The 27,143-nt window shown below is 43.5% G+C and overlaps 1 protein-coding gene across 9 annotated transcripts in view; it reads left to right on the forward strand.

The window, feature by feature from the left end:
* The window catches only part of GPHN (gephyrin), a 588,066-nt gene that overhangs the window by 463,626 nt on the left and 97,297 nt on the right, over nucleotides 1-27,143 (forward strand). For all 9 annotated transcript variants that reach the window (XM_084630610.1, XM_084630611.1, XM_084630613.1 and 6 more), the window contains 2 exons: nucleotides 4,481-4,523; nucleotides 19,187-19,324. In XM_084630610.1, coding sequence (XP_084486736.1) covers nucleotides 4,481-4,523; nucleotides 19,187-19,324 — 181 coding nt within the window. The remainder of the gene's footprint in view (nucleotides 1-4,480; nucleotides 4,524-19,186; nucleotides 19,325-27,143) is intronic.

The raw sequence follows: 27,143 nt of genomic DNA on the forward strand, positions 1-27,143 counted from the left end.
GCTGTCTTAATAGTGGAATATGCTTTCCCGTAACTAGATTATCGGTTAGCCTCCTATGCTCCTCTGTGTTCTTGAGAAATGGGTTCTTTCTAGTGCTGGTGGTAAAATCATGTGTTTTAATGTTACGAATTCTTCATGTTGCAATAAACCTCAATTGAAATGTTTCCCCATAAGACTTAGCTTTTCATATTTGGCTGGAAACTCTTCATGTTTGTGTAGCCATTCATTTTACGATAATCTATGGCTTTTAACTGTACCTCCCATAATGAAGAGCTGATTTTATACTCTGTTCTAAATCTTGTTATGAAGTATAAAAGGTAAGTAAATTCTCTAACCATTCCTAAAGATTGTGGTCATGTAGTAAAGGCTTCTCTTTCCTCTTTTATTTATTTTACTTTTACTTCACTTGTAACATGAGCTTTTCTTCATTTCATTTTCTATTTTACTTGTAAAGATACCCTTATAGATGCTAAGATTTGCCACAAGTGATTTCATGTCTCAGACCAGTCATGATTGATAGAGATTGTCAGCAGGTTTCTTGTTTTTACCATTTCCTCTGTTTATTTTAATTTAAAATGCTTTGTTTCGCATAGCGTTTGGTGCTTACGCCCATGGGAACAAGGCTTACTCTGCATTACAAGGATATACAATTATAATTTAAATATAATAAAATCCTATGGACGTAAAGGTCAGGGCAGTGGATTGTGGATGCTCTGCTTTCTGATTGTTCCCTCCTGAGCCACCCTGGGGAATGATATTGGATGAGATCCCAATTTATTCAGAGCTTCTCTGCCAAAATATATTGGCAGCTAGGGGAATGTAGACCGAAGAGAAATCAGATTTCCTGTGATATGGGAGACAGGCACAGGTTACTATCTCTGGAGCAGCCTGTGAGTGAGGGAAGAATTACAGTTGTTCCAAAACCATCTGTCCCAGCAAGTCATGATATGGTGTATGATGGTACACTAGAATATTTACTTCAGGGTTATATGATTTTAAAAATCATGTAACCCTGATTTACATACAGATTTAAAAAATATCACAGGTACAAAACATATACAAATGATAAAATATGAAAAAGACAATTTACACAAAGCTCTAAAGTAGGTTTGGGCTATCAAACACTATTTTTGACAAGTAAAATAATTTTTAATAGAACAATATTCAAAAAATGAAACAGCCTATGAATGTGCAATATACAGTAAATTGGAGAATTGGCTAACTGATTAATCCTTCAGCTGTGTTGAAGCACAGTTTGTATTCAGCAGCTATGAGCCTAGGATTGGAAATGATCAAGTCTAGTTGAGTGTTTTTTTCACAGTTATGGATTCCTCTTCTACATCTGCTTTTAAAATTTGTGGAAAACAAATTATTTCCCACAGTGCATATTTTGCTAATCAGGTGAGTGATAAAGGATAAACATTAGATCACCATGAGACACTGCAAAGCACAGTTTAGCTTTGTCATTTGAAGTCCTCTGTGCTCATAGAATAAAAAAAATACCTCCAAGAGCTATGTTTGAAGCCAGCTGTCTTTTGTTGCCATTGTCATCTGGACGTTGTAAGAGTGGTATTCTGTCAGCACATTTTTTATATTAGATCTGCAAGTCTCAGCTGCTCTTTGCATTATAAATTTCTTGTTTTTGTTCATACACTAGCTCCACTATAGATTGGAAGGGCTTAAAGATGAACTCAGGAGGAATAGAGTTCGACTAGAGTCTCGAGCTACGACTCGAGAGTAACTATTATTGCTCAAAGGAGTTGGTTTTCATTCGCAAACATTGCTTTGCGCTATGGGTTTCGGCTCCTTCTGTTCCCACACTTTGTTGAAGACTCTCTCTTGACTTGTCCACTAACATTTTTCCTCTCTCTAGTAGCTTTTATCTGTGTCCTTTGAGTCATATTTTTACTTAGTTTGTTTTATTAGATTGTTTCTATAGTGTTTGTGTGGGTTTTTTTGTTTGTTTTTTTCTTTAGGACTGTGTTGTTGTTTCACTAGGTTTCATTCCAAAGTTTGCTGAATTTCTTGATTATTTTGCAACAGGCCCATTCTTTGTTCTCTCTTTGCATATGGTTTTCAATGAGAAATAGCATAGCCTCTTCAATTTTAAATAATATCCTATGCAGATAGGCCCATCTCTCCTTTTGCATAGTACATTTTGCATTTTCCTCAACTGTGACCCACTCACCCATCCAGCCCTCCCTCTCTCTCTCTCTCTTGCTCTCATATATACCATTATACCTTCCTTTTTGGTCCAGAATTGCTCTTCGAAGAGAAACATTTTCCTCTTCCAATGAGATTTTATTTTATCATGTACCTGAAAAATGGAAGAACAACTCTGGACCAAATCAGGGCATCACTGACATTTTGGAGTTTACCTGTGTAGTATTTTTGACGGGAAGGAGGGTGGTTTTAATTTTTAAACATAACAGTTTTTTTTCAGGGAAGAACAACCATAATCCACTCTAAGTTGCAACATTACCATCATAAATTTTTTCATTACAATGAGTAGACTGTTATGCTGTAGAATCCAACTTGTTGTATGAATATGCGTTTGGGGCAAGCTGCTGTGGAATGAAAGAAAGAGGTTTAGAAAACAAGGAATGATTAGTTTCAGACTTAAAAGATGGCTCTAGTCTGAAAAGAGACTGAAAAATGGCACTTTGGGGTTCCACATTTATCACTCATAAATAATTTCCAGATCATGTGTGCTCAGTTTGCAGGCAGATATTTGTCTAGTTCCCACCCCCACAAACTCAACCTCAGATCTGAAAGTTAAGCTGGTCTCTTTCCTTCCTACCCTTCCTTCTTCAACACTAAAAAAGGTTTTACAAGGATTATGATGCCCTCAATGACACCTATGCAACCCTATTGCTGTAAATAGGTTTGCATGGGTGTAATTTATTGGCTTGTACTTGAAGTCTTAGTGAACAATTCTGTTGAAGGAGCACATGAAGGAAAAGGATCCAGCTCACACTTCTCGCACTTTCATAGGGCTTGTCTTCCCTTCAAAGTTAATTTGAGTTATAACTAGTATTGTCTCTAACTTGAGTCCCATCCACACACAAAAACCTTGAACTAAAGTTTGATGGTGCTTTTTAACTTTTAACAGCTGGCTGGCCTGGGGGTATAGGCCACAGCTCGAGTTAAGACAACTCATCAACTACTAATCCAATTACTCTGTGCAGCTCAAGTGTCATTTCACAGTGTGACTTTCTGACTCAAGCAAGACTGAGAAAAGTTAACTCAAGTTATCTACGCTCAAGTTAACTCTGCAGTGAAGATATATCCTATATTGCATTGGCTTTGCAGGGCTAACAATAGTTGAAAACCAAAACTTCTGTTAGTCTCCATAGTAAGCAGATATGACTCTACTCAGACATGATTCACCACTGTTACTTCAATATTACACCAGTTTGAGTCTATTGACTTTACTGGAGTCACACCAGGATAAAACTGGAGTAACACAGTGGGAATCAGGTACACAAGGAGTAGATCTATTGATTAGGAAGATGGTGTTTTTACACAATCACTTTCCAAAGTAGATCTACATTATAAAAAGCATATTCATAGATTCATAGATACTAAAGTCAGAAGGGACCATTATGATCATCTAGTCTGACCTCCTGCACAACGCAGGCCACCAGAATTTCACCCACCCACTCCTGCGAAAAACCTCTCATCTATGTCTGAGCTATTGAAGTCCTCAAATTGTGGTTTAAAGACTTCAAGGAGCAGAGAATCCTCCAGCAAGTGACCCGTGCCCTATGCTACAGAGGAAGGCGAAAAACCTCCAAGGCCTCTTCCAATCTGCCCTGGAGGAAAATTCCTTCCTGACCCCAAATATGGCGATCAGCTAAACCCTAAAGCATATTAGGCATAGTACTTTTCTAAACTAGACTTAAACAGCTGAACAAATTCATCTGTCTCCAGCCAGAAGATGTTTGTGCAGCTGTGAAGCAGAATTGATAAATGTTTTCACAATCACCACATTCTAACTTGTTAGCATTTTTAATTTCTCTCTACGAAACCTCAGCAGCCCCACTGACAGCAGCAATAATCAAGTCTTCAAGCAGATTATGTTAATACAGGCATATTGTTGTTCTGGTCTGCACATAAAACACAAGGACTTAGGTTCAGGATCACTGTGGTCACAATTATATACAATGAACTTGGAATTTAATGTAAAATTGAAGTTTAATATGTATCTTTGAAAGCTGTATATTCATTTCTTAACCTAAAAATCTGTCCTTTAGGCTGGCTTGTTTGCGTTTTTTAATTGCTTATATCAGATTCAGACTGTCAACCAGTAAGTTTCTGCTTGAATATATGTATCCTATATATACACTATATAAAATTGTTAAGGTGTCAAATATTTAGAGCCTCTGACTCTAGATCCCAGGAGCTTGCCCATTAAATCACCACATCTTGCTGTGCCTGTTAACTACTGTAGCTCATAGAGTCTGTGCTCTCTTCGCAGGTCCAGTCCAGGTGCAGCAGCAAGGAGAACATCCTCAGAGCCAGTAAGTATTGCTGCCTCCCTGATGTACTCTTGAACCATGACTCCCATTTTAGTTAGGAAGTGGGAGAACAAGTTAGAATAATATTTTGATGGTGTGGAAAGTGAAGAACAAGGGAGGGTTCATATGACTTTACAGCAGGAATAGAAAAAAAAATAGGACAATGAAATTCAATCCGAAAAGAAAAAAAAAGAGAAAACATTAGCAGCTTTCACCTTTCTAAAATAGCAGTTAGAGTCTGTGTTAATAGGTATTTTCCTCTTAATTCTTTCCCCCCGGATATTTCTCTTAGTGACATTAGAGTCTAAGCTATGTATAGTGTGATAAATGATATACACCCCATCATAGTGCAGTTCCTGCCTGGGCTTTTATCCCCTTTCTTTGGAGTCACCAGCCCACCTGTTGATCACTGCACCTTGGGGGATGTACGTGCATTTAATGCATTTCACAGGAGAAAAGAATCAACACACAAAGATAATGGGAAGGTAAATATCCATGATTTTCACCTTTGAGCTTGAAGTATTTTAAGAAATGCTGAGCTAGATGAGGGAAAAAATTAGGTGTCAGATTCAAAAAAGAGGATTTACACAAATGAACTCTTTCTACAAATAGAGTTTGTAACCTTCCAGGTTAAAGACCTCTCTCTTCATGTGCCCCGAAAATTTAACCTACCTTAAACGTATTACACTCTGCATAGGAAGTTGGTTTAGTGGTCAAAACAGAAGATGGGTAGTCAGGTCTCCTGAGTTCTGTTGCCAGCTCTCCACCTGATTAGCTGAGTGGCCTTAGGCAAATCACTTGACTTCTCTTACTCAAAGTATTCATTTCTGGAATGAGTACAGCATTATTTTATCATGTAGGATGTTGTGGGATGTAAATAGCTGTCTTTAAAAGCACTTTGAGATACTCAAAGTGGAAGATGATTTGTGAGGGCTGAAGCTTATTATTTTTTTATTTGTTATCATCATCTAAGTTTTGTAAAAAAAAGAAATCTACTATTCCATACCTGAGCATTAAAAAACAAAATCTTTATAAGTTGGTCTTGTCCATGGACATAACAGGAATTTAAGATTTCTGCTTTTAAATATCTGACATATCTGAAAGAAAAAGAAAAATCAGTGCTAAGAAGAAATACGGGTTAAAAAATGATAGCTCTGTATGTTTCCTTCCTCTTTTATGCCTTAGCATTATGAAAGGTTACTGTAGACCCAGAAGAGGTAATATTTTGTTTTGGTTTGTGTCTTTATGGGGGGGTTTGCAAAATTAGGGACTGCTGTTTCATCTGTGATGTTTAAAAATTTGCAAGATGGGTGGATTTCCTCCCTCCCGCTTTAAAAAAAAAGAATATTTGTAATTTAGAGACATTTCCCCTCTAGATTTTTAACAGATCATTTTGGACATTTGACATAAAAAAGCAAATTGACAGCTATCTGACACCATGGTTTGAATTCCATAGAATTATGTATATCTTCATTTCCAGAGAATTCTCACAGTTATGTGGGTGCCATTCAAAAATTTGGACACTGAGTATACATTAAGTGTGGCACTCCAGGGGTTCTAGGAAGTGAAATTGTGGCATCTAAAGTATTTATCAATAACTTTTATAAAACAGAAAACCTCAGAAACCCTGAAAACATGTTTACTAGAATGACTAGAAAATACATGGTGTGCTTGTATTGTCTCTCTCTGTTAAGTAGTTATCCTTGTTTAGAGGCACATTTTAATCTTACCCTTATTTTATAGTTTAAAAGAAAAAAGGAACAGAAAATCACAACTCAAAACACAGTCATCCAATGAAGGTTTGATGGGACCCCCCGCTTCTTTTCAGGATTTGCCTTCAAATAGTCCATGGTTCCCATGATCTCACAGGAGCTGTTCATCCCTTCTAACAGGAGCTCCTCCGAGCAGTCTCCAAGCTGCAGACAGGCTTCTCTCACATTGGGAGCCTGGGCAGGGCTGAAATGGAGTAGATCTCCTTTTAACTTCCCCTCTCCATGCCTAACATTGCTGCGGGTGAAATGCAGGCAGTGCTAACTAGGTCCACAGTCTCTCATTAACCCTGTCAGTGGGACCTATCTGCCCCATCACTATGAGGAAAAATGTTTTACTCCTGTTAACCCTGCAATTAATACAGCTATAGAAGAGCAAGTTGGATTCTATTTTGCTTTGCACACCATCAGAAAACTGTCAGCTAAATTCAGCTTGCAGAATCACTAATCTTTATTCCCAGTGATGGTTTCAGAGGTGGAAAGAGCCCAGCTGGATTCTCAGATCCCAGGAGCAGTTTGTGGTGCAGATAGTTAGAAAAATCATCTTTTTGACTTTCACGTTAAACATATTTGATCTAAAATCACTACGAGAGAGTATATTAGAATATATATACAGTTGTATTTCAGAATATAAGCACACTTTAAAAAATCATATATTTTATTTTTGTGGAACATGTAACATGAAAGTGAAGCACACTGTACATTGCATTAAAACCATGCACTATTTGCCAGATATCTGGTGTTCTCGGTGTGTTGGAATCCAGCAGATACAGGAATTGGATCCAATCAGTGGACAACATGTTACCTTTTCCTCTTGGGACCGATCACATGACTTCAGCTTGCATTTAATTGTAAAGATCAGCAAGTAGATGAGCATGAGGGGAAGGGTGAGGAAACCTAACCCTAACCTAAGGTGAATATAGCTGAACTGCTCAGTAATAGCAACCACAATGTAATTAAATTTAACATTCATTTGGAGGATGAGAAATACCAAAGAAGCTCACCACCGTAGCATTTAACTTCAAAAGGGAGAATGACACAAAAATGAGGAAGCTACTTAAACAGAAATTAAAAGGAACAGTCACAGAACTGAAATGCCTACAAGCTGCATGGAAACTTCTTAAAACCACTATAATAGAGGCTCAAATTAAATGTATACTCCTGTAGGGAGCCAGGGTGGCTTCCCTCTGAACCACAGGGTAAAGAGCAACCCTCTCAGCCAGAGTGGGCGGGCCCAGACCAAGCTTACCCCCGGAAGGGGAGGGGTAGAACAGGAAGTACAAAGGGCAGGGCCCTTTGCCAAGTGAGGGCAGCATCAGGGAGGGAAACAGACAAAGGCTGCTAGCTGTTCCCTCCAGACCCTGCTGCCGACCCAGGGGAGGCCCTGGGCCAGGAGAAACCTGACCTGGAGGAAGGACTGAGGCGACCAGGACTGCCAGCTGCCAAGTACCCGGAGGGGCCAGGCTGTAACCCGGGCCAGCGTGAGCCTGACACAGAGCGGGAGCTGGAGCTGGAGCTGCCAGCAGCTGAATACCCGGATGAGCTGGAGGGACCGGAGAGGCCCACTTGAGAGACCAGGTTGGAAGTAGCCCAGGGGCAGAACTGCACAGTGTGGTGGGCATATTTGATCAGCATGGCGCGGACGGTTCCCCGGTGACCCAGCGGCGGTAGCCTGAGTGGGCAGGGCCAGACCAAGCAGTACCCTCTCACCCCGCCACTGTCAGGGCCCTGGGCTGGAACGCAGTGGAATTGGGTGGGCCTGCGTTCCCTTACCCCGGCCAACCTGCTTTGGGTAGCAGAATCCCAAACGCCACTGACTCGTGCCAGTGCTCCCCTGCCTGAGGGGCGCGCCGCAGACTCGTGCCGGCGCTCCCCTGCCTGAGGGGCGCACTACAGACTCTGGCCAGTGCTCCCCTGCCTCAGGGGCACGCTGCAGACTTGTGCTGGCACTCCCCTGCCTGAGGGGTGCGCCGCAGACTCTGGCCAGCACACCTTCTCCGCTAATTCCCCAGTGACCGAAAGGGGTGACTAAGGCCTGCCAGTGGGACAGTAGCTCTCCATTGCCCCCTAGAGGCTCAGTGGACTGATTGAAACCTGTCACGAGTGTTGGAGAATGCGGGCACCAGTCCCTATCCCTGCAGGAAGGGATTAGAGCGAGGAGGCCTCTGAAGCTCCCCTAATTGAAAGATGGAGATGGAAAGGCTTATCCAGTTCCTGGCTGAGAGCCAGCAACAGCAGCAGCACCAACTCGTACAGCAGCTGTGTGCCCACCAGCAGCAGGTGCTTCAAACCTTGGGGGCTCCGCACCACGAACAACAAACCCAATGCTTCCAGTAGCTTGCAACCCTGTGGCTGGGCCACGGCGGGGCTCAACCAGAGAGGGCAGCCACCCCAACCCCTCCTGCCCCACCGATCCGTCTGGCCAAGATGGGGCCTGAGGATGATCCAGAGGCCTATTTGGTGACCTTCGAGCGGGTTGCCTCAGTGGCCGGTTGGGCATCTGACCAATGGGTGACCCTCCTCGCCCCATATCTGACGGGGCCTGCCCAGAAAGCTTACCGTGGACGCCCAGATGATGAGGCCCACATTTACGCTCAAGTGAAAACAGCTATCTTGGATGCCTTCGACATGACCCCGGAGACATTTCGGCGACGGTTTCAGGAAAAGGTCTATCCACTAGGCGCCAGACCCTGGGCTGTGGCCCAGGAACTAAAGGACTCAGGTGGCTGATGGCTACAACCCGAGCATCGAACAGCGGCTGAGGTGACTGAACAGGTCGTCCTCGAACAATTCGTGCACATCCTCCCGACCCAGGGGAGGGTATGGGTGTTGCGGTGCGGCCACAAAGTCTGAGCGCGGCCGTCATGCTTATGGAGGACTTTCTAGAGGCAGAGGCCCCAATAGGACTGGCAGCCCGCCCCCCAAACTCTGGACCCAGTGCACAGAAACTTGAAAGGAGGTCCACCTCCCAAGCCGACGCACCACACCGTATCCGACGACCAGATGGCGGCAGGACCGATATTCCCCGACGCCCCGAGTCCCCACCGCGCTCCACCTCTAGATGCTTAACCCGAGCACCAGGCCCCAGCCAACCCTGCAGCCCCACCGGTGCACCCATGCGGCTGGGGCGTCCAGAGGTAGGACCTTGCTTTCGGTGTGGCAAGTACGGGCATCTGCAACAGGGCTGTCCTGCAATGGACTGCAACTTTGGCCTGGTGTGCATCAGGGAGCAACGGGCCCGTCCGCCCTCCTTGGCCAAACTGACAGCCCCCATGGAAGTCGCCGGGACCCACGTTGTTGGTCTAGTTGATTCGGGCTGTGGGCAGACCCTTGTCCGCCAGGCGCTCTTCCTGGACACCGAGCAGCCCATTGGGGAAGTACGGATTCAGTGCATACACGGAGACGTGAAATCGTACCCCACAGTTCAGGTCCCCACCATGGTGAACGGAGCAACTCAGTTAATGAGTGTGGCAGTGGCATCATCTCTCGCCTATCCAGTTATTCTGGGCCGCGACTGGCCAGACTTCGTCGAGGTGTTTCGATCCCTACCGACCGAGGAGGCGTTCGAGGGAGCTCCGCCTGAGATGAAGACAGGCCCCGACTCGAGGTCAGATCCCGGAGTTGCCCCAGTTCCCACACCCGGGCAGGACGGCCTGGAAACAGCTGGCCCCCCTCCTGACCTGGTGGACTTTAGCCGAGATCAAAGGGAGGACCCTATGCTCCGGTTTGCCTATGTGTAGCTGGCCCGGGTGGATGGTGAGGTCGTGGAGGCCTAGGTTTGAACTCAGTCATGAGCAGCTCTACTGCGTTGATCGAGACCCCCAGACCCAAGAGGTCCGGACCCAACTCGTGGTTCCCCGCATTCATCGTCGGGCTCTCCTGAAGCTTGCACATGACATCCCGGCTGCAGGCCATTTAGGCCAGGAAAAAACAGTGGTTTGGGTCCTGGCCAGGTTCTTCTGGCCCAGCGTCCACCATGAGGTGAAGGATTACTGTGTGTCGTGCCCGGACTGCCAACATGCAGCCCCGGCAGGGGTACGGAAGGCCCCCCTGGTCCCTTTACCAGTCGTAGGTGTACCATTTGAGTGAGTAGTGATGGACCTGGTGGGGTCATTTCCAAAGAGTAAGGTGGGCCATCAATACATCCTTGTCCTGTTGGACTACGCCACCCGCTTCCCCAAGGCCGTCCCCTTAAGAAGTATCACCGCCCACACTATTGCTGTGGAGCTCGTGAAGATTTTCACAAGGGTGGGCCTCCCACGGGAGATACTCACTGATCAAGGGACCAACTTCATTTCTAAGCTGTTCCGTCAGGTATGTGCCCTATTAGGGATTAAGAAACTGCAGACCTCGGTCTACCATCCCCAGACTGACAGATTGGTCGAACGTTTTAACCAGACCCTGAAGGGAATGTTGCGGCGTTTCCCCACCCAGGACCTCTGCCAGTGGGACCAACTGCTCCCTCCTTTACTAATGGCAATTCGAGAAGTCCCACAGGCGTCCACGAAGTTCTCCCCGTTTGAGCTCCTCTATGGGTGGCGACCCCGCGGGGTGTTGGACCTCTTGAGGGAGACTTGGGAACACAACCCGTCTGCAACGCAGGGTCTCTTACAATATGTCTTACAGCTGCAGGGGCGGCTGGTGCGGGCGGGCGAGCTCGTGAAGGAGAACTTAAATACAGCCCAAAGAGCCCAGGAGCAGCACTACAATCGGGGAACCCAGGCTCGATCATTTGGGCCAGGGAACCAAGTACTTCTCCTGCTCCCCTCAGCGGAATCAAAGCTTTTTGCCCGCTGGCAGGGTCCATATGAGGTCCTCCACCGGGTAGGGCCTGTCACCTACGAAATCCAGCAACCTGGTCGCGGTAAGGAAAAACAGATTTACCATGTAAACCTCTTAAAACCCTGGCAGGAACGGGAAGGACTACTAGTTGCCCTGTACCCCCCCGAACCGGACCTGGGGCCCCAACCGCCAGAGGAGTCAGATAATGGTGAACCCCAGCTAGCAGAGACACTCACAGTCGAGCAGCAAGAACAGGCCTTCTGCTTAGTAAGGGCATTCCCCAAGACATTCACCACGAAACCCGGGCGGACTATGCTCGCCTACCATGTGATCCAGACTGAACCCGGGGTGGTGGTCCGAGAGACAATCCGGCCATTGCCTAGGTGAATGCAGGAGGCCGTAGAGGTGGAAGTCCAGGCCATGTTGTATCTGGGTGTTACTGAGCACTCCCAGAGCGAGGGGCGGAGCCCCGTCGTCCTCGTACCAAAGCTGGATGGGAGCCAGAGGTTTTGCATTGACTTCCGGAGGGTAAACGCCATTTCAAAATTTGACGCCTATCCAATGCCCCGCATCGATGAGCTCCTCGACCGGCTCGGGGAGGCCTGTTATATCACCACTTTTGATCTCACAAAGGGGTACTGGCAGATCCCCTTGGATCCCAGGTCCAAGAAGACAGCATTTGCCACCCCTTCAGGGTTGTACCATTTCACCCGGATACCTTTTGGCCTCCATGGGGCCCCGGCAACCTTCCAGCGTTTGATGGATCGGATTTTGCAACCACACACAAAATATGCTGCGGCCTACTTGGACGATGTGGTCATCTATGGCAATAACTGGGAGGAACATCTTAACCAAATAGCAGCTGTCTTCCGGGACCTCCGCACAGCCGGGCTTACGGCCAATCCAAAAAAATGCCAAATCGGGCAGGAGGAAATCACTTACCTGGGGTACACCTTGGGCCGGGGACAGGTACGCCCCCTCATCGGGAAAGTCCAAGCCCTCCAGGAATGTCCAGCGCCGACCACGAAGAGGCAGGTGCGTCAATTCTTGGGCTTAGCTGGTTATTACCGGCGGTTTGTACCCCACTTCGCGAGCATTACTGCCCCGCTGATGGAGCTCTTGACCGAGGACAGCCCCCGCCGGGCGCATTGATCCAATGAATGCGAGGCGGCCTTTCGAACTATCGAAAAACGGCTGTGTAGCAATCCAGTACTCTTCAGCCCTGACTTCCATCGTGACTTCATCGTTCAGACTGATGCCTCAGGAGTAGGGCTTGGGGCAGTCCTCTCACAGGAGGTGGACAGGGAGGAACACCCTATTGTTTACCTCAGTCGGAAGCTGTTCCCCAGAGAATGGAACTACTCCATCATGGAGAAAGAGGCCTTAGCAGTTAAGTGGGCAGTCGATGCCCTGCGCTAATACGTCCGCGGAGCCCCCTTTACACTGGTTACAGACCATGCACCCCTGAAGTGGCTTAATAAGGAGGACAGTAATGCCAGACTGATGCGGTGGTATCTAGCTCTGCAGCCCTATGCCTTCACGATTCACCATCGGGCAGGAAGGGACAACGCCAATGCAGACTTTCTATCCCGCCTCAGAGAGGGTGAGGACGCCAGCTCCGATGGTCGGGAGCTGGATTTGAGGGGTGGGGTATGTGGGGAGCCAGGGTGACTTCCCTCTGAACAATAGGGTAAAGAGCCATCCTCTCAGCCTGAGTGGGCGGGCCCAGACCAAGCATACTCCAATCCCCAGAAGGGGAGGGGTGGAACAGGAAGTGCAAAGGGCAGGGCCCTTTGCCCAGTGAGGGCAGCACCAGAGAGGGAGACAGACAAAGGCTGCTGGCTGTTCCCTCCAGACCCTGCTGCCAACCCAGGGGAGGCCCTGGGCCAGGAGAAACCTGACTTGGAGGAAGGACTGAGGCAAGCAGGACTGCCAACTGCCGAGTACCCGGAGGAACTGGAGGGGCCAGGCTGTAACCCAAGCCTGACACAGGGGGAGCTGGAGCTGCCAACAGCTGAATACCCGGACGAGCTGGAGGGACTGGAGAGGCCCGCTTGAGAGACCGGGTAGGAAGTAGCCCAGGGGCAGAACTGCACAGTGTGGTGGGCGTATGTGGTCAGCGTGGCGCGGATGGTTCCCCGCTGACCCAGCGGCGGGACCCTCTCGTCCCGCCACTGTCAGGGCCCTGGGCTGGAACGCAGTGGAGTTGGGTGGGCCTGCATTCCTCTACCCCAGCCAACCCGCTTTGGGTAGCAAAATCCCAAACACCACTGACTCGTGCCAGCACTCCCCTGCCTCAGGGGCACGCTACGGACTCTGGCCGCCACACTTTCTCCGCTAATTCCCCAGTGACCGAAAGGGGTGACTAAGGCCTGCCAGTTGGACAGTAGCTCTCCATCGCCCCCTAGAGGCTCGGTGGACCGATTGAAACCTGTTACAACTCCAAATAAAAAAACATTAAGAGGGCCAAAAAATATGCCACAATAGGTGAACAGGGTAAGAGAGGCGATTAAAGGCAAAAAGGCATCTTTTAAAAATTGGAAGTCAAATCTTACTGAGGAAAATGGACAGGAACATGAACTCTGGCAAGTCAAGAATAATAATAGATTTAAGCAGGTCAAAAAAGAATTTTAAGAGCAACTCGCAAAAGATATACAAAATAGCAACATTTTTTTAAGTACATCTGAAGCAGGAAGCCAGCCAAACTATCAGTGGGGCCACTGAGGGTTGAGGTGGTAAAGGAGCACCCAAGGAAGACAAGGCCGTTGCAGAGAAGCTAAATGAATTCTTTGCATCAGTCTTCACTGCAGAGGATGTGAGGGAGAATCCCACGCCCAAGCCAGTCTTTTTAGGTGACACATCTGAGGAACTGTCCCAGATTGAGGTATTAACATAGGAGGTTTTTGAACAAATCAGTACATTAAATAGTAATAAGTCACCAGAATAAGATGTTCTGAAGGAACTCAAATAAGAAATTGCAGAATTATTAATTCTGGTATGTAAACTGTCACTTAAATTATCCTCTATACCAGATGACTTGAGGATAGCTAATGTAATGCCAATTTTCTTAAAAGGTTGCAGAGATGATCCTGGCAGTTACAGGCCAATAAGCCTAACTTCAGTACTAGGTAATTTGGTTGAATCTATAGTGAAAAATGGATTTATCAGACACATAAATGAACACAATTTTTTGGGGAGAGAGCCAACACTGCTTTAATAAAGGGAAATCATGCCTCACCAACCTGTTAAAATTCTTTGGGGGGGGGGTTGTCAAAAAACATGTGGACAAGGGTGATCCAGTGGATATAGCGTACTTGGATTTTCAGAAGGCCTTTGACAAGGTCCCTTATCAAAGGCTCTTAAGCAAAGTAAGCTGTCATGGAATAAGAGAGAAGATCCTCTCTATCAGTAACTGGTTAAAAGACAGGAAACAAAGGGGATGAATAAATGTTCAGTTTTCAGAATGGAGAGTGGTGGATAGCTGGGTCCCCCAAGGATCTGTACTGAGACCAGTGCTGTTCAGCAAATTCATAAATGATCTGGAAAAAAGGGGTAAACAGTGAGGTGGAAAAGATTGCAGACAATATAAAATTACTCAGGATAGTTAATTCCAAAGAAGACAGCAAAGAGTTATAAAGGGATCTCACAAAACTGGCTGACTAGGCAAGAAAATGGCAGATGAAATTCAATGTAGGTAAATACAAAGTGATGTACATTGGAAAACATAATCCCAGCACTACATACAAAATGATGGGGTCTAAATTAGCTGTTACCATTCAAGAAAAAGATCTTAGTCATTGTAGATAGTTCTCTGAAAACATCTGCTCAATGTGTATCAGCAGTCAAAAAGCTAACAATATTAGGTACAATTAAGAAGGGGATAGATAGTAAGACAGAAAATATCATCATGTCACTGTATCAATCCCTGGTATGCCCACACCTTAAAAACTGCCTGCAGTTCTGGTCGCTCCATGTCAAAAAAGATACATTAGAACTGGAAAAGGTACAGAGAAGGGCAACAAAAATGATTAGGGGTGTGGAACAGCTTCCATGTGAGGAGGAATTAAAAAGAGTGGGACTGTTCAGCTTGGAAAAGAGATGAATAAGGGGGGGATATGATCGAAGTCTATAAAATCATGACTGGTGTGGAGAAAGTGAATAAGGAAGTGTTATTTACTCTTTCACATAATGCAAAAACTAGGGATTACCCAATGAAATTAATAGGCAGCAGGTTTAAAACAAACAAAAGGAAGTACTCTTCACACAATGCAAAGTCAATCTATGGAACTCATTACTAAGGGATGTTGTTAAGGCCAAAGGTGTAACTGTGTTCAAAAAAGAATTAGATATGTTCATGGAGGATCGGTCTATCAAAGGCTAATAGCCAAGATTGTCAGGGATGCAACCCCATGCCCTGGGTGTCCCTAAGCCTCTGACTGCCAGAAGCTGGGACTGGACAACAGAGGATGGATCACTCAGTAGCTGCCCTGTTCTGTTCATTCCCTCTGAAGCATCTGGCACCGGCCCCTGTCAGGCTACATGCATCATTGGTCTGATCCAATATGGGCATTCTTATATTCTTCTGACCTGTACCCACATGACTGGGATAGAGATTTCACTATGATACGGTACATAATGTCATCATGCTACATCTTGTTTGAAATGTTTAATCATATGACATTTCAGTTCTGTTATCATATGTGCAATATGTAAATAGAAACATTGAAATCATGACCCCTTAAAAAACACACACACAATGAAAAGCCAGTGTGTCCCCAGCGGTAGGTATACTAGGAGACATGAAGTCCAAAGACATATATGCAACTAGATCTGGAAACTCTTTACACAAGATTGCAAAGTCATTCTGCTTATAAAATTTATTTTGTATGGGTGAGCTATCAAATGCTGGATTTTCTAGGAAAAACAGCTTAAGCACAAGCTACTTCTAGATATTCCAAAAAGTTTATGAGTAACGCTGGAGCAGCAAGTTGAAAAGTCAAAAGTATACTGAAAGTTCCTGATAGTCACAGCCTGACATCATCAACAGGAGACCTGTATTCATTTAAAATAATTTTTAAAAAATTAAAGTAGCTGTGAAAATATTATACTGCTCCTGGTTGTTGTTTTTAATCCTGGGCATATTGGTGTGAACCACAGTAAAAAGGTTGAGTAGTTCCAGGCAATGTCCTCATAAAGATTTATATGCATGTCTTGGAGCAACTTTTGACTAACCAGTTGATGTTCTCTTTTAATGGATTTCTATTTCGTGATGCAGTAGCAGCTGGTGTTCCAGCAGCCTAATGGTAGTGGAATAGAGGGAAATTGCTGCATTGCATTTCCCTTTTGATGTCACTGCCAGGACAGTTCTTTCTTAGTGTTCCCATTCACATTTCTCAGTTTTCCTTTGCAAAAGAGTGCAGTCTTATACAGTCCACTTAAACCTGTTAGCATGTGCAGTATGGCGTCCCCCAGGGCTGCAGGAGCTCTGTCATCCTTTTAACCAATGTTTCTTTTAATGGCAATTACACACTAAAGGATTTTCTGAATCTGAAGTAGTCTTTCTCTCTTTAAACTCCTTCCCTTTCAGAGTTGTCAGCCTCTTGGGGGTGGTAAATAATAGATATCCCTTTGAAAAGAAGACAAAAGGTAAACTGGAAAATGTAGATATTACTTGTGGAAACTTAATTCCTATGCTATTCTGAGCCAAGCACATAAGGAGTCAGAAGGAATTGCGGGCTTTTGCCTGTTTATAAAAAATGACATTGACTTTGGTTTAGTAATAAGATTTGATTGCTTCTGTGTAGCTTTTGAGAGGCTGCTATGCCACTAGGTAATCATCAGCGATAGAAATTAGTTCATAAATAATGACCTACATAACTCATGTGAGTGAGGATGTGTTGACATTGAAGGAAGTTTTGTGCACTCAGTCATTACTGTACTGACTCAGCATCACCCTCCTTAGAGCAACAGCAGTTTTTGGCAGTTGCTTATAAAGTATTTTTACAGCAGACCACAATGGAAATATCCTCTCTTGTTTAAAATAACCTTTTTAAAAGAACTGAAGATACATAAAGCAACAAATAGGGAGCTTGGTAGCCAGAGAGACACCAGAGATAAAATAAGGCATTTTTAAAAATACCTAATCTGTGTTACTGATAACACATTATTGCAAGGGAAATTGTTTTAAAAATCAAATTTACTTTTCAGTATTTATGCTACAGCTTTTGGTTTTTAAACCTATTTTAGGAAGTATGGAATGAAGAGAAGGCAGGTGGGAGCAAGTTAATAGGAGGAAGGGAGGGGATGGGAGACACTGAGGAGGGAAAGTGAGATGGGAGAGGAAGGAGGGAGGAAAGGATGGAGAGGAGCATAGAGGACAAGGAGATTGAAGCTGACAACAGAGTGACTGAGGCAACAGGGAGATGGAGCAAATGGCCACCCGGCAAAAAGTAAGACAGTTCTGAGTGGAAAAAAACAGTCTGGTAAGATCACTCATCACCGGCAAGTAGGAGTTTGGGAGGACATGGGAGGGGGAGGGCATGAGAGCTCCAGGTGGGCCTCTCTCCCTGCCACTGTGCTGCCAACAGTACTCCCAGGCAAGTCCTCAGAGTGTGCCTTCTTTTTTTTCCTCCTATTTTTCCCTTCTGCCTGAAGAGGAAGGTTGCACTTGAGCTCTGGTGCCCCTGTAGCAGAGGATGCCTCCAGTTTTCTCCACATTTAGGTCCAAGCCTGGAGGCAGCAGAGGAGCCCAAACGGGGCCATACACCACTGCCCCACTCCTGCAGCCACTGCTGCCTCTAATTCCTACTGTGAAGAGGAGTCTCTCTCTTTAGTGACTATGGATTCATTCGTAAGTTCTTTGGGGGACCCGTCACACTTTGTATTACAGTAATTAAACCTGGAAGTTACAAATGCGTGGATCACTGTGGCCTGGTCTGTGTCTGACAAGATGAGAAGTAATCATCTGGCAAGCCAAAGGTGGAAGAAAGTGTTTTTGCTGCTGTTATTACTTGCTGTCTAGAATTAAAAAGAGTCCAGGAGGACTTCTTGGTTGCATACCATTTTAATGATGGTGGGACAGACACCTTCTTTTGAGGATGAGGGAACAGTATTGACTGGTGCTTCAGGGTATCTCCCTCTACCCATTAGCATCACCTGTGTCATCTCTGGATTTAATTTAGCCAGCTGTTCCTCATTCAGCCACTGATCTCATTTAAGCATTAGGATCACTTGGAAAGAGGTGTGATTTGAATTTAAGATTAAGTAGATGTATACTTCAGTATCATCTGCATATTGGCATTTAAAGCTGTAGTTTATGACAGTCTCTCCAAGGATTTTAACATATAGAATGAGAGAGGAGGAAAGAAAAGAAACTTGTAGAACTCCTCCACAGATGAGGGCCCTGACTCCCGAAGAGCAGTTACCCATCACAACATTCTGGGGGAAGTCTGTTCAGGAGAAACAGAACCATCTGAGGGGGTTGCCACTGCCCCTACCTTGCTCCCAGAGGTGAATCAGCCTCACATCATGATCCATGGTGTCAAATATAGCACCATCTTTTGAAGATATGTAATAGCGATGTACTGTTCTCTTGTCATCATTACATCTCCCAAAGCATTTTTCATAAGAGCAGGGATATTAACCATTGTAATCATTTTCAGTTTTGAAAAATATATTTTGTTTCCCTAAATTTCCTCTGCAATTTTAGTTAATTTCAGAGCTTATGCTTTAAGGCTTCCGCTGGACATCTAAAGGGATTTTTGTTTGTCCCTCAGTGTATTCTGGTGGGTTTTTTAGTCTCCTTTCTCTGAAGCATTAGAGATGGCCACAGCTGGATATTGGATGCTGGATAGTGTATTGGTGGCTGTGATATACAGGAGGTCCAACTAGATGATCTGGTGGTCCCTGCTGGCCTTAACTCTGTGACTTTAAGGATACAGCTTTCACTTCCTAGCCATAAATGCTGTGAACTTGAAGCTATTCCTCTATGTCGTTTGTAAAACACTATGTTATTCTTCTGAATGAAAGTTGTTGAATATATGTAAGTCATCCTGTCAGCATTCCAAGGCAGTGCCATGGAATATTTTCTAAACTGGATGCTCTCCCTCCCTGCAGGTCACAGTGCCGTCGACATTACCAAGGTGGCCAGAAGACATCGCATGTCACCATTCCCATTGACATCTATGGACAAAGCCTTCATCACAGTTCTGGAGATGACCCCAGTGCTCGGAACAGAAATCATCAATTACCGAGGTACTTTACATTTAGTTGGACTCTTTTTTCTTTTAAATTAGGGCTAGAGAATATTACTTCCCATTTGCTTAAATTGATTAAAATAAAGGGACTTCTAGTAATTTTTGGGAGGTGCTTGGGACAGGGACAACACTCTATCCTCCTCCAGTGGAATTAGTTTTAGAAAGTGAAGTGCGAAGATCAGGCCTCTCTTTACCAAATCGGAAGGGTGTGCATTGGGCTCAGTGCTTCTTCCTGAAGGAACTATGATGTTCCTATGACTGGAATCCATTGATAACAAAGAGTCCTAGATTCAGAACACCTGTTTAAAATGGTTGAATTCTGTTTCTGTCCATGAAAGAAAAGAATAATATATCCCATCTGCGAAGGATAATAGGAACATTTCTGTTGCAGTTTTGAACTAGAATTGATGTCAGGACCTAAACATTTAATTCACAGAGATGGGTTCAACTACTGAAGAGTGTTCAACATAATTGATGCTGTTCCCTTCATAAGAGCTGGTGTCCACATTTTACCTACTTGAATTCAGGGCTTTATTTTTTTCTCATAGAAATTTTTCTTAAAATGAAATCAGTACTTGTGAAAAGTGACAGATAGTCCTAGACGCAGTATAAAAAAAATTGCTGAGAATAGATTACAGCTTCTAGGTCTTATCTGAACAATTCCAGTGAAGTAAAAAAATAAATCTTCTGTTGGAAAGAGCAACAGGAAAATTTTAAAAATGTCAGTTGTCTAAGGGAGCAAGGGTGGATTTAACAGGGGGCAACTGGACCCTCTCTCTGTTGAATCCTTTTGGCCTCTGCTCTCACCTTGTGGGACTCATAAAACCTTTTCCAATCTAAAAGCTCAAGGGGTTGCAGAGGTTCAGTCACTGCAATTATTTGTTCTAACCTGCTCTTTTCTACACCCATGTCTCCAGCTCCTCCTCTCAGCCTACCTCTCCAGCTCCTGTTTGGCTCAGAGGCCACTCCAGCACTCTCTTCCTTTTCTCTTAATCAAGCAACTCCACCCTGGTCTCTGCCCTGCCCTGCCCCTAACACTTGACCGCTCTCTACTAGTGCTCCTGTCTCCCTTCACATCTTGGCTGCTGCTCCACTTCCACTTTATTGAAACTCATGATGATCCCAGTTGTTGGGAAACCACACACACACATCCCAGATCATTTGCCAACTGGGCCTTTATCTTAAATTCATATCTCCAAATTGGCTGGCCAGAGTGTTCATTCACTGGGATTCTGCCGGGCAGAGAGAGGCTTCAACCTAGGAATACATTAAGGTATGGGATATCAGAGAATCATAGAATATCAGGGTTGGAAGGGACCTCAGGAGGTCATATAGTCCAACCCCCTGCTCAAAGCAGGACCAATCCCCAACTAAATCAACCACTCAGAACTGTCCTTGATACCTGAAATTCACATGTTAGGGCAAAAGCAGCCTTTTGACAGAGGATATATCAAGGCCATAGAGCTTAAGCTAACTGATATATCCAGAAGCCTGTAAGGGACCAAAGTTGTACCACTAAAATAAATGTTAAAACTCCCTTTGACTGTAATGGGAGCAAGATTGGACCAGAAGGACAGACTCCTTAGAATCGAACCTATATGCTGGCCTGGAGCCTTTTGAAGGCACCTGCCTCAAAGCGGTTATTTGACCCTGTTTCCAAAGTGTGGCCTTACATCTTTGTCCAACAGAGAGGATTTAATGCCAGAAGACATTATGGTTCAGCATATTGGTTCAGACCTGAAGTCTGTTCATCAGCACAAAGCAGTCCTTTGACAGAAGAAACATCAAGGCAATGGAACTTGAAGTAAGTGGCATCAGAGCAGAGCTGCAACACAGACCCAAAGTTCGGTTTGCAAGAATTGATACTGTAATATCTCTGTGCTCACAACATTTATACTGTTCTGTGTGAGACAGGTACTGTTGGCCCAGTACCATTCTTCAATGCTTGTGTTTGGAAACAGCAAGCTGTTATATGCTGAACAATAGACTGGTATCAAGTTTGGCTGCTTAAAACGTGGTAACCAAGACACTGAACTGCTGCTAAATTTCCTTGGTTTAGAACCACTTCATAAAGCAGAACCCTCAATCCTCAGACACTTCAAAACAGCAGTCATGACTCAGACCCTGTTTGTCTCGTGCACGCACAGTCATCCTATGGAACAAAGCCATCTGTGCTTGCCTGCACACAAGCAATTAGCTTTCACAGAATCATAGAACTGGAAGGGACCTCGAGAGGTCATCAAGTCCAGTCCCCTGTACTTGTGGCAGGACTAAGTATTATGTAGACCATTCCTGACAGGTGTTTGTCTCACCCACTCTTAAAAATCTCTAATGATGGAGGTTCCACAACCTCCCTAGGCAATTTATTCCAGGCATAACCACCCGACAGCTAGGAATTTTTTCCTAATCTCCAACCTAAACCTCCTTGGCTGCCATTTAAGCCCATTGCTTCTTGTCCTATCCTCAGAGGTTAAAAAAAAACAATTTTTCTTCCTCCTCCTTGTAACAACTTTTTACATACTTGAAAACTGTTGTCATGTCCCCTATCAGTCTTCTCTTTTCTAGACAAACCCAATTTTTTCAATCTTCCCTCATAGGTCATTTTGTCTAGACCTTTAATCATTTTTGTCACTCTTCTCTGGACTCTCTCCAATTTGTCCACATTCTTCCTGAAATGTGGCCTCCAGAACTGGACAATACTCCAGTTGAAGCCTAATCAGTGCAGAGTAGATCAGAAGAATTACTTCTTGTGTCTTGCTCACAACACTCCAGAAGGATGTTTACTTTTTTTGCAACAGCTTTACACTGTTGACTCATATTTAGCTTGTGGTCCACCATGACCCCCAGATCCCTTTCAGCAGTACTCCTTCCTACGTGGTCATTTCCCCTTTGATACATGCCACCTCAAATAGCAGTTGCAAGTCGAGTCAATGTTTTGTTCCCATATGGGAACAATTGCACTTACCCAAATAAGGCTATTGGTCTTTGGAAGAATTTGAACCAAGGAGTGTCAACCATGGATTACCCTTCGGTGTTTCATGGTCAAATCAATGCCCCATAGCTTAGGGCAGCAGTTCCCTGGATATGGGGCATGATCACTTTGAGGTTTTAAAGGACTAGCCAGAGCCATGGAACAGTGACAGGGTAGATTTCCCCTAAGCTGCCCTTGTTATAAGGTGGGGATGGAGGCGAGTTTGGTTGGTTTTATTTTCTAGAAGGGCCGATCAGCTTAGAAATGTTTGAGAAATTCTGGCTTAGGGGATGTCATCTTATTACTCCTTAATATAAGGTAAACAGCTTCAGTGGATTGACATGCTTCAAGTATGTGGTCTGTACACAGAGCTACCCCTTGTAGCACAATAGCAGTGAACCAATAAGTTAGGTTTGAATGAAGTATTAACCAGTGCACGTTGTTCATGGAGAGATCACAGAAAACATTTCCAACCTAGACTTGTAGGTGTTGAGCCAAGAAATTTAAGCACACATTGAAAGATGTAGTTTGTCCAAAACTGTGACTTGATCAGTGAAGGACAGTCTCATACTGAGTTATATCAACACAGATCTTCAATTGGTCTCAAATACATGGCATTCATTAAAAGCCTCTCATTGTTACCAAAAGTCCAAGGCACCAGGCTTCTGCCAGGGTGAGTACATAGTCCTGGATTCTTGTCCACCAAACAAATCAGGAACGGAGTCATAAATTAGTGAAGCCTTTCATCCTTAAGCTCTGACTGTGCATAGCTGATTTCTTGGTGTTGCACACCTTTGTATTGCAAAGTGTCATCCTGGCCTACTCTGAGATAGCAATACCTAGACTTCATTATCATGTTTTGCTCAACTGCCTTTTAAAACAGGTACTAGCTGATCATAATTCATAGATAAACTTTCCCACATTTTCATGTGATAGTAAATCATTCATCTTTTATATTGTTGGAGCATTAACTGAATAAATCTAAAGACTTTTCAGTGATCACAACTGTCTTGTTTTGAGAAACTACATAGTCTCCTTTCTTACAGTATTACAATTAGGATTGTCAAGCAATTAAAAAAATTAATTGCGATTAATTGCATGATTAATCGCACTGTTAAACAATAATAGAATATGATTTATTCAAATACTTTTGGATGCTTTCTACCTTTTCAAATATATTGATTTCAGTTACAACACAGAATACAAAGTGTACAGTACTCACTTTATATTTAATTTTGATTACAATTATTTGCACTGAAAACCCCCCAAAAGAAATAGTATTTTTCAATTCACCTAATACAAGTACTGTAGTGAAATCTCTTTATCATGAAAGTTGAACTTACAAATGTAGAATTATGTTAAAAAAAGTTTGCATTCAAAAATAAAACAATGTAAAATTTTAGAGCCTGCAACTCCACTCAGTCCTACTTCTTGTTTACAATGTCACCTGAAAGTGAGAACAGGCATTCTCATGGCACTATTGTAACTGGCATTGCAAGCTATTTACATGCCAGATGCACTAAAGATTCATATGTCCCTTCATGCTTCAAACATCATTCCAGGGGACATGCACCCATGCTGATGACGGGTTCTGCTTGATAACAATCCAAACCAGTGCGGACCGATGCATGTTCATTATCATCATCTGACTCAGATGCCACCAGCAGAAGGTTGATTTTCTTTTTTGGTGGTTTGGGTTCTGTAATTCTGCATTGGAGTGTTGCTCTTTTAAGACTTCTGAAAGCATGCTCCACACCTCATCCCTCTCAGATTTTGGAAGGCACTTCAGATTCTTAAACCTTGTGTCAAGTGCTGTAGCTATCTTTAGAAATCTCACATTTATATCTTCTTTGCATTTTGTCAAAATCTGCAGTGAAAGTGTTCTTAAAATAAACAACATGTGCTGAGTCATCATCTGAGACTGCTATAACATGAAATATATGGCAGAATACAGGTAAAACAGAGCAGGGGACATACAATTCTTCCCCCAAGGAGTTCAGTCACAAATTTAATTAATGCATTATTAACAAGCGTAATCAGCATGGAAGCATGTCCTATAGAATGGTGGCCAAAGCATGAAGGGGCATACAAATGTTTAGCATATCAGGCACATAAATACCTTACAATGCTGGCTACAAAAGTGCCATGCAAATGTCTGTTCACACTTTCTGGTGACATTGTAAACAAGAAGAGGGAAGCATTATCTCCTGTGAATGTAAACAAACTTGTCTTAGCGATTGGCTGAACAAGAAGTAGGACTGAGTGGACTTGTAGGCTCTGAGGCTTTATGTTGTTTTGTTTTTGAGTGCAGTTATGTAACAAAAAAATCTACATTTGTATGTTACACTTTCACGACAAAGATTGCATTACAGTACTTGTCTGAGATGAATTGAAAAATATTATTTCTTTTGTTTATCATATTTACAGTGCAAATATTTGTAATAAAAATATACACTTTGATTTCAAATACAACACAGAATACAATATATATGAAAATGTAGAAAAATATCCAAAATATTTAATAAATTTTAATTGGTATTCTGTTTAACAGTGTGATTAAAACTGTGATTAATCATGATTAATTTTTTAATCACGATTAATTTTTTTTAGTTAATCGTATGAGTTAACTGTGATGAATCGTCAGCCCTAATTATAATGGTTGTCTACGTACAATAAAGTAGATCAGCTGTGTGTAAAAACTATCCTTTTTCCTTCAAAAGTACCAGCCTGGTAAAGTATTGGAATTCATTGCTTTTTTGTTGGCACATTCACCTACCAGGTAGTGACTGCTGTTGAAAATCTTCATGGACTTTCTCACTAGATGGAAGCTTTCTATCCTGTTTAATTATCTATACATCAGTGAGCTTATTCCGCTTGTTACATGATTGTATACCCACATATGAGTTCTCATTCCTATCATCTATTGATATTTGAACTGAACAGGACTCAGTTGTCTATCTTTCTCTAACCATGAAGACTTCAGATGTGCTGCTTTTTCACTGCTAAAGGCTCCCAAGTTCCTACTGACACCTTAGAGAATACCTCAACTGTTTCTGAGTGCAGATTAGGGCTTCAGACCCTTTCCTCCAAGGTTGTAGGCCTGTGCAGTGTGGTTTGAGGTCCTCTCATCAGCCTCACTCCTTTCTGCTTCACCTTCCTGATTTTTCTGTTAGAAAATGACTAGTGTGGTAAATAATGTATTTCTCAGGTTTATGTTATGGAGCTGCTGCTCACACTACTTCTTTACTGCTGTAGAATGGAAAGTCTGCTATCTTCCTTGAACTTTGGGAACATACATTCATTATAACATCCCAGGAACACATTTTGGCGCCCATAAGCTCTTTTGAGCTATTGCCTTGTAACCAACTGGACCACTGTCAGGAGCAGCCCTAGCCATTTTGCTGACCAAGGCAGAAGGAAAAAAGGCCAGCCAATTAGCAAAGCTGACAATGAGACTGGAGCAAAAAAACCCCAAACCTACAGCGGCCTGCCCTGCTTGGCTGTCCCTAGAACTGGCCATGAATGCTTTATGGCATAGTAGAATAATGGTGGCCTGCTTGAAAACGTTAGAAAGAATCTAACAAATCATTTTAGAGTACAGCCTTTTCAAGATTTTAATTACCTTTCAGTTTTCACATTTGATGTACATTGCCCAGGATTCATGTTAATACTGGTCCTTGATTTCCTTTATCTGGTTGCTTCTTGATCACTATTTTCTTATCATATACAGTATATCATTTGAGGATTCTCATTATTGTACTAGAGTTCTTCGGTACATAATGGGAGTTGATGTTAGTGTCACTGGCAATATTATTTCCCCAAGATATGCAACAAGATCTTAGACTTTGATCTCTTGGTGTGACCTTTATGTCACAAGTGTTTAATGATTTCCATAACAAGACTACAAAATCAAACATACATATAATTTTCCTGTACATTTGCTAGAATTAGATTAATTTATAAGAATGCTTTCTGTTTACATTAATTAATATTTAAATCTTCATTTATTTAGGCTGATATACCTGTTCTTCAGGAAGGGAGTTCAACTGTAGTCCTAGAGCTTTGAATTCTGACCTGTTCCGCAGTAAGGGAGTGTCTCTTTTAAAATGTAATACTACTGAGCTCTTGGAATTCACCTTGCATGTCAGACAAGTGGAATTTTTAAAGTTCAAGAACTATAGTTGATTTTATAAATAAAGTGCATACACTCGTACAAACATCAAAGCAAAAGAGGAGAAAACAAATCTAATTGATTTGCATTCCTAAATATATCTCAGAATACACAGTAATGGTGCTAAGTGTGTTGCTACATACAGACATTTGGCATCAGTCGGGCTCTTGCCCTTATTCTGAAGACCAGCTTGAAATCCACATATCTCTCCATTGTGTTCCCTAATTGTGTTCCCCTTTTCAAGCATTTCAACCCTAACTTTATTCTTGACTAAATTGTTTCCCTTTGCTCAGTAATGATCATTGTACACAGATTTCAGCTATGAAGCGTTCATCCAAGATAGAGACCAAAAAAAGAACATGGCTTAGAAAGAAACTGGACATCTATAAACTGAATTTATGGAATATCATGATGTCTGAGTTGAAGCTGAAGTAAAACTGTTCATGCGATGTATTACTGAGTGGTTCCAGCTTGAGCTGACTCAGCCATGTATAGTGCAAAGCCCTAAAAAGCTGAAATGAGGATAGTTTGAAACCAAAACATTGGCTCCCCTATGATAAGGCGATACTCATGTACTGCATCCCAGAATCCTGAGCTGCCACGTTAGGATTAATTCTGGAAAGGCCTGACTAGTCCATGACTGCAGCCCTTTGCATTGTGGACTACTGAGTCTTC

This window comes from Lepidochelys olivacea (assembly GCF_965140295.1).
Source record: "Lepidochelys olivacea isolate rLepOli2 genome assembly, chromosome: 6".
Lineage (NCBI taxonomy): Eukaryota > Metazoa > Chordata > Testudines > Cheloniidae > Lepidochelys > Lepidochelys olivacea.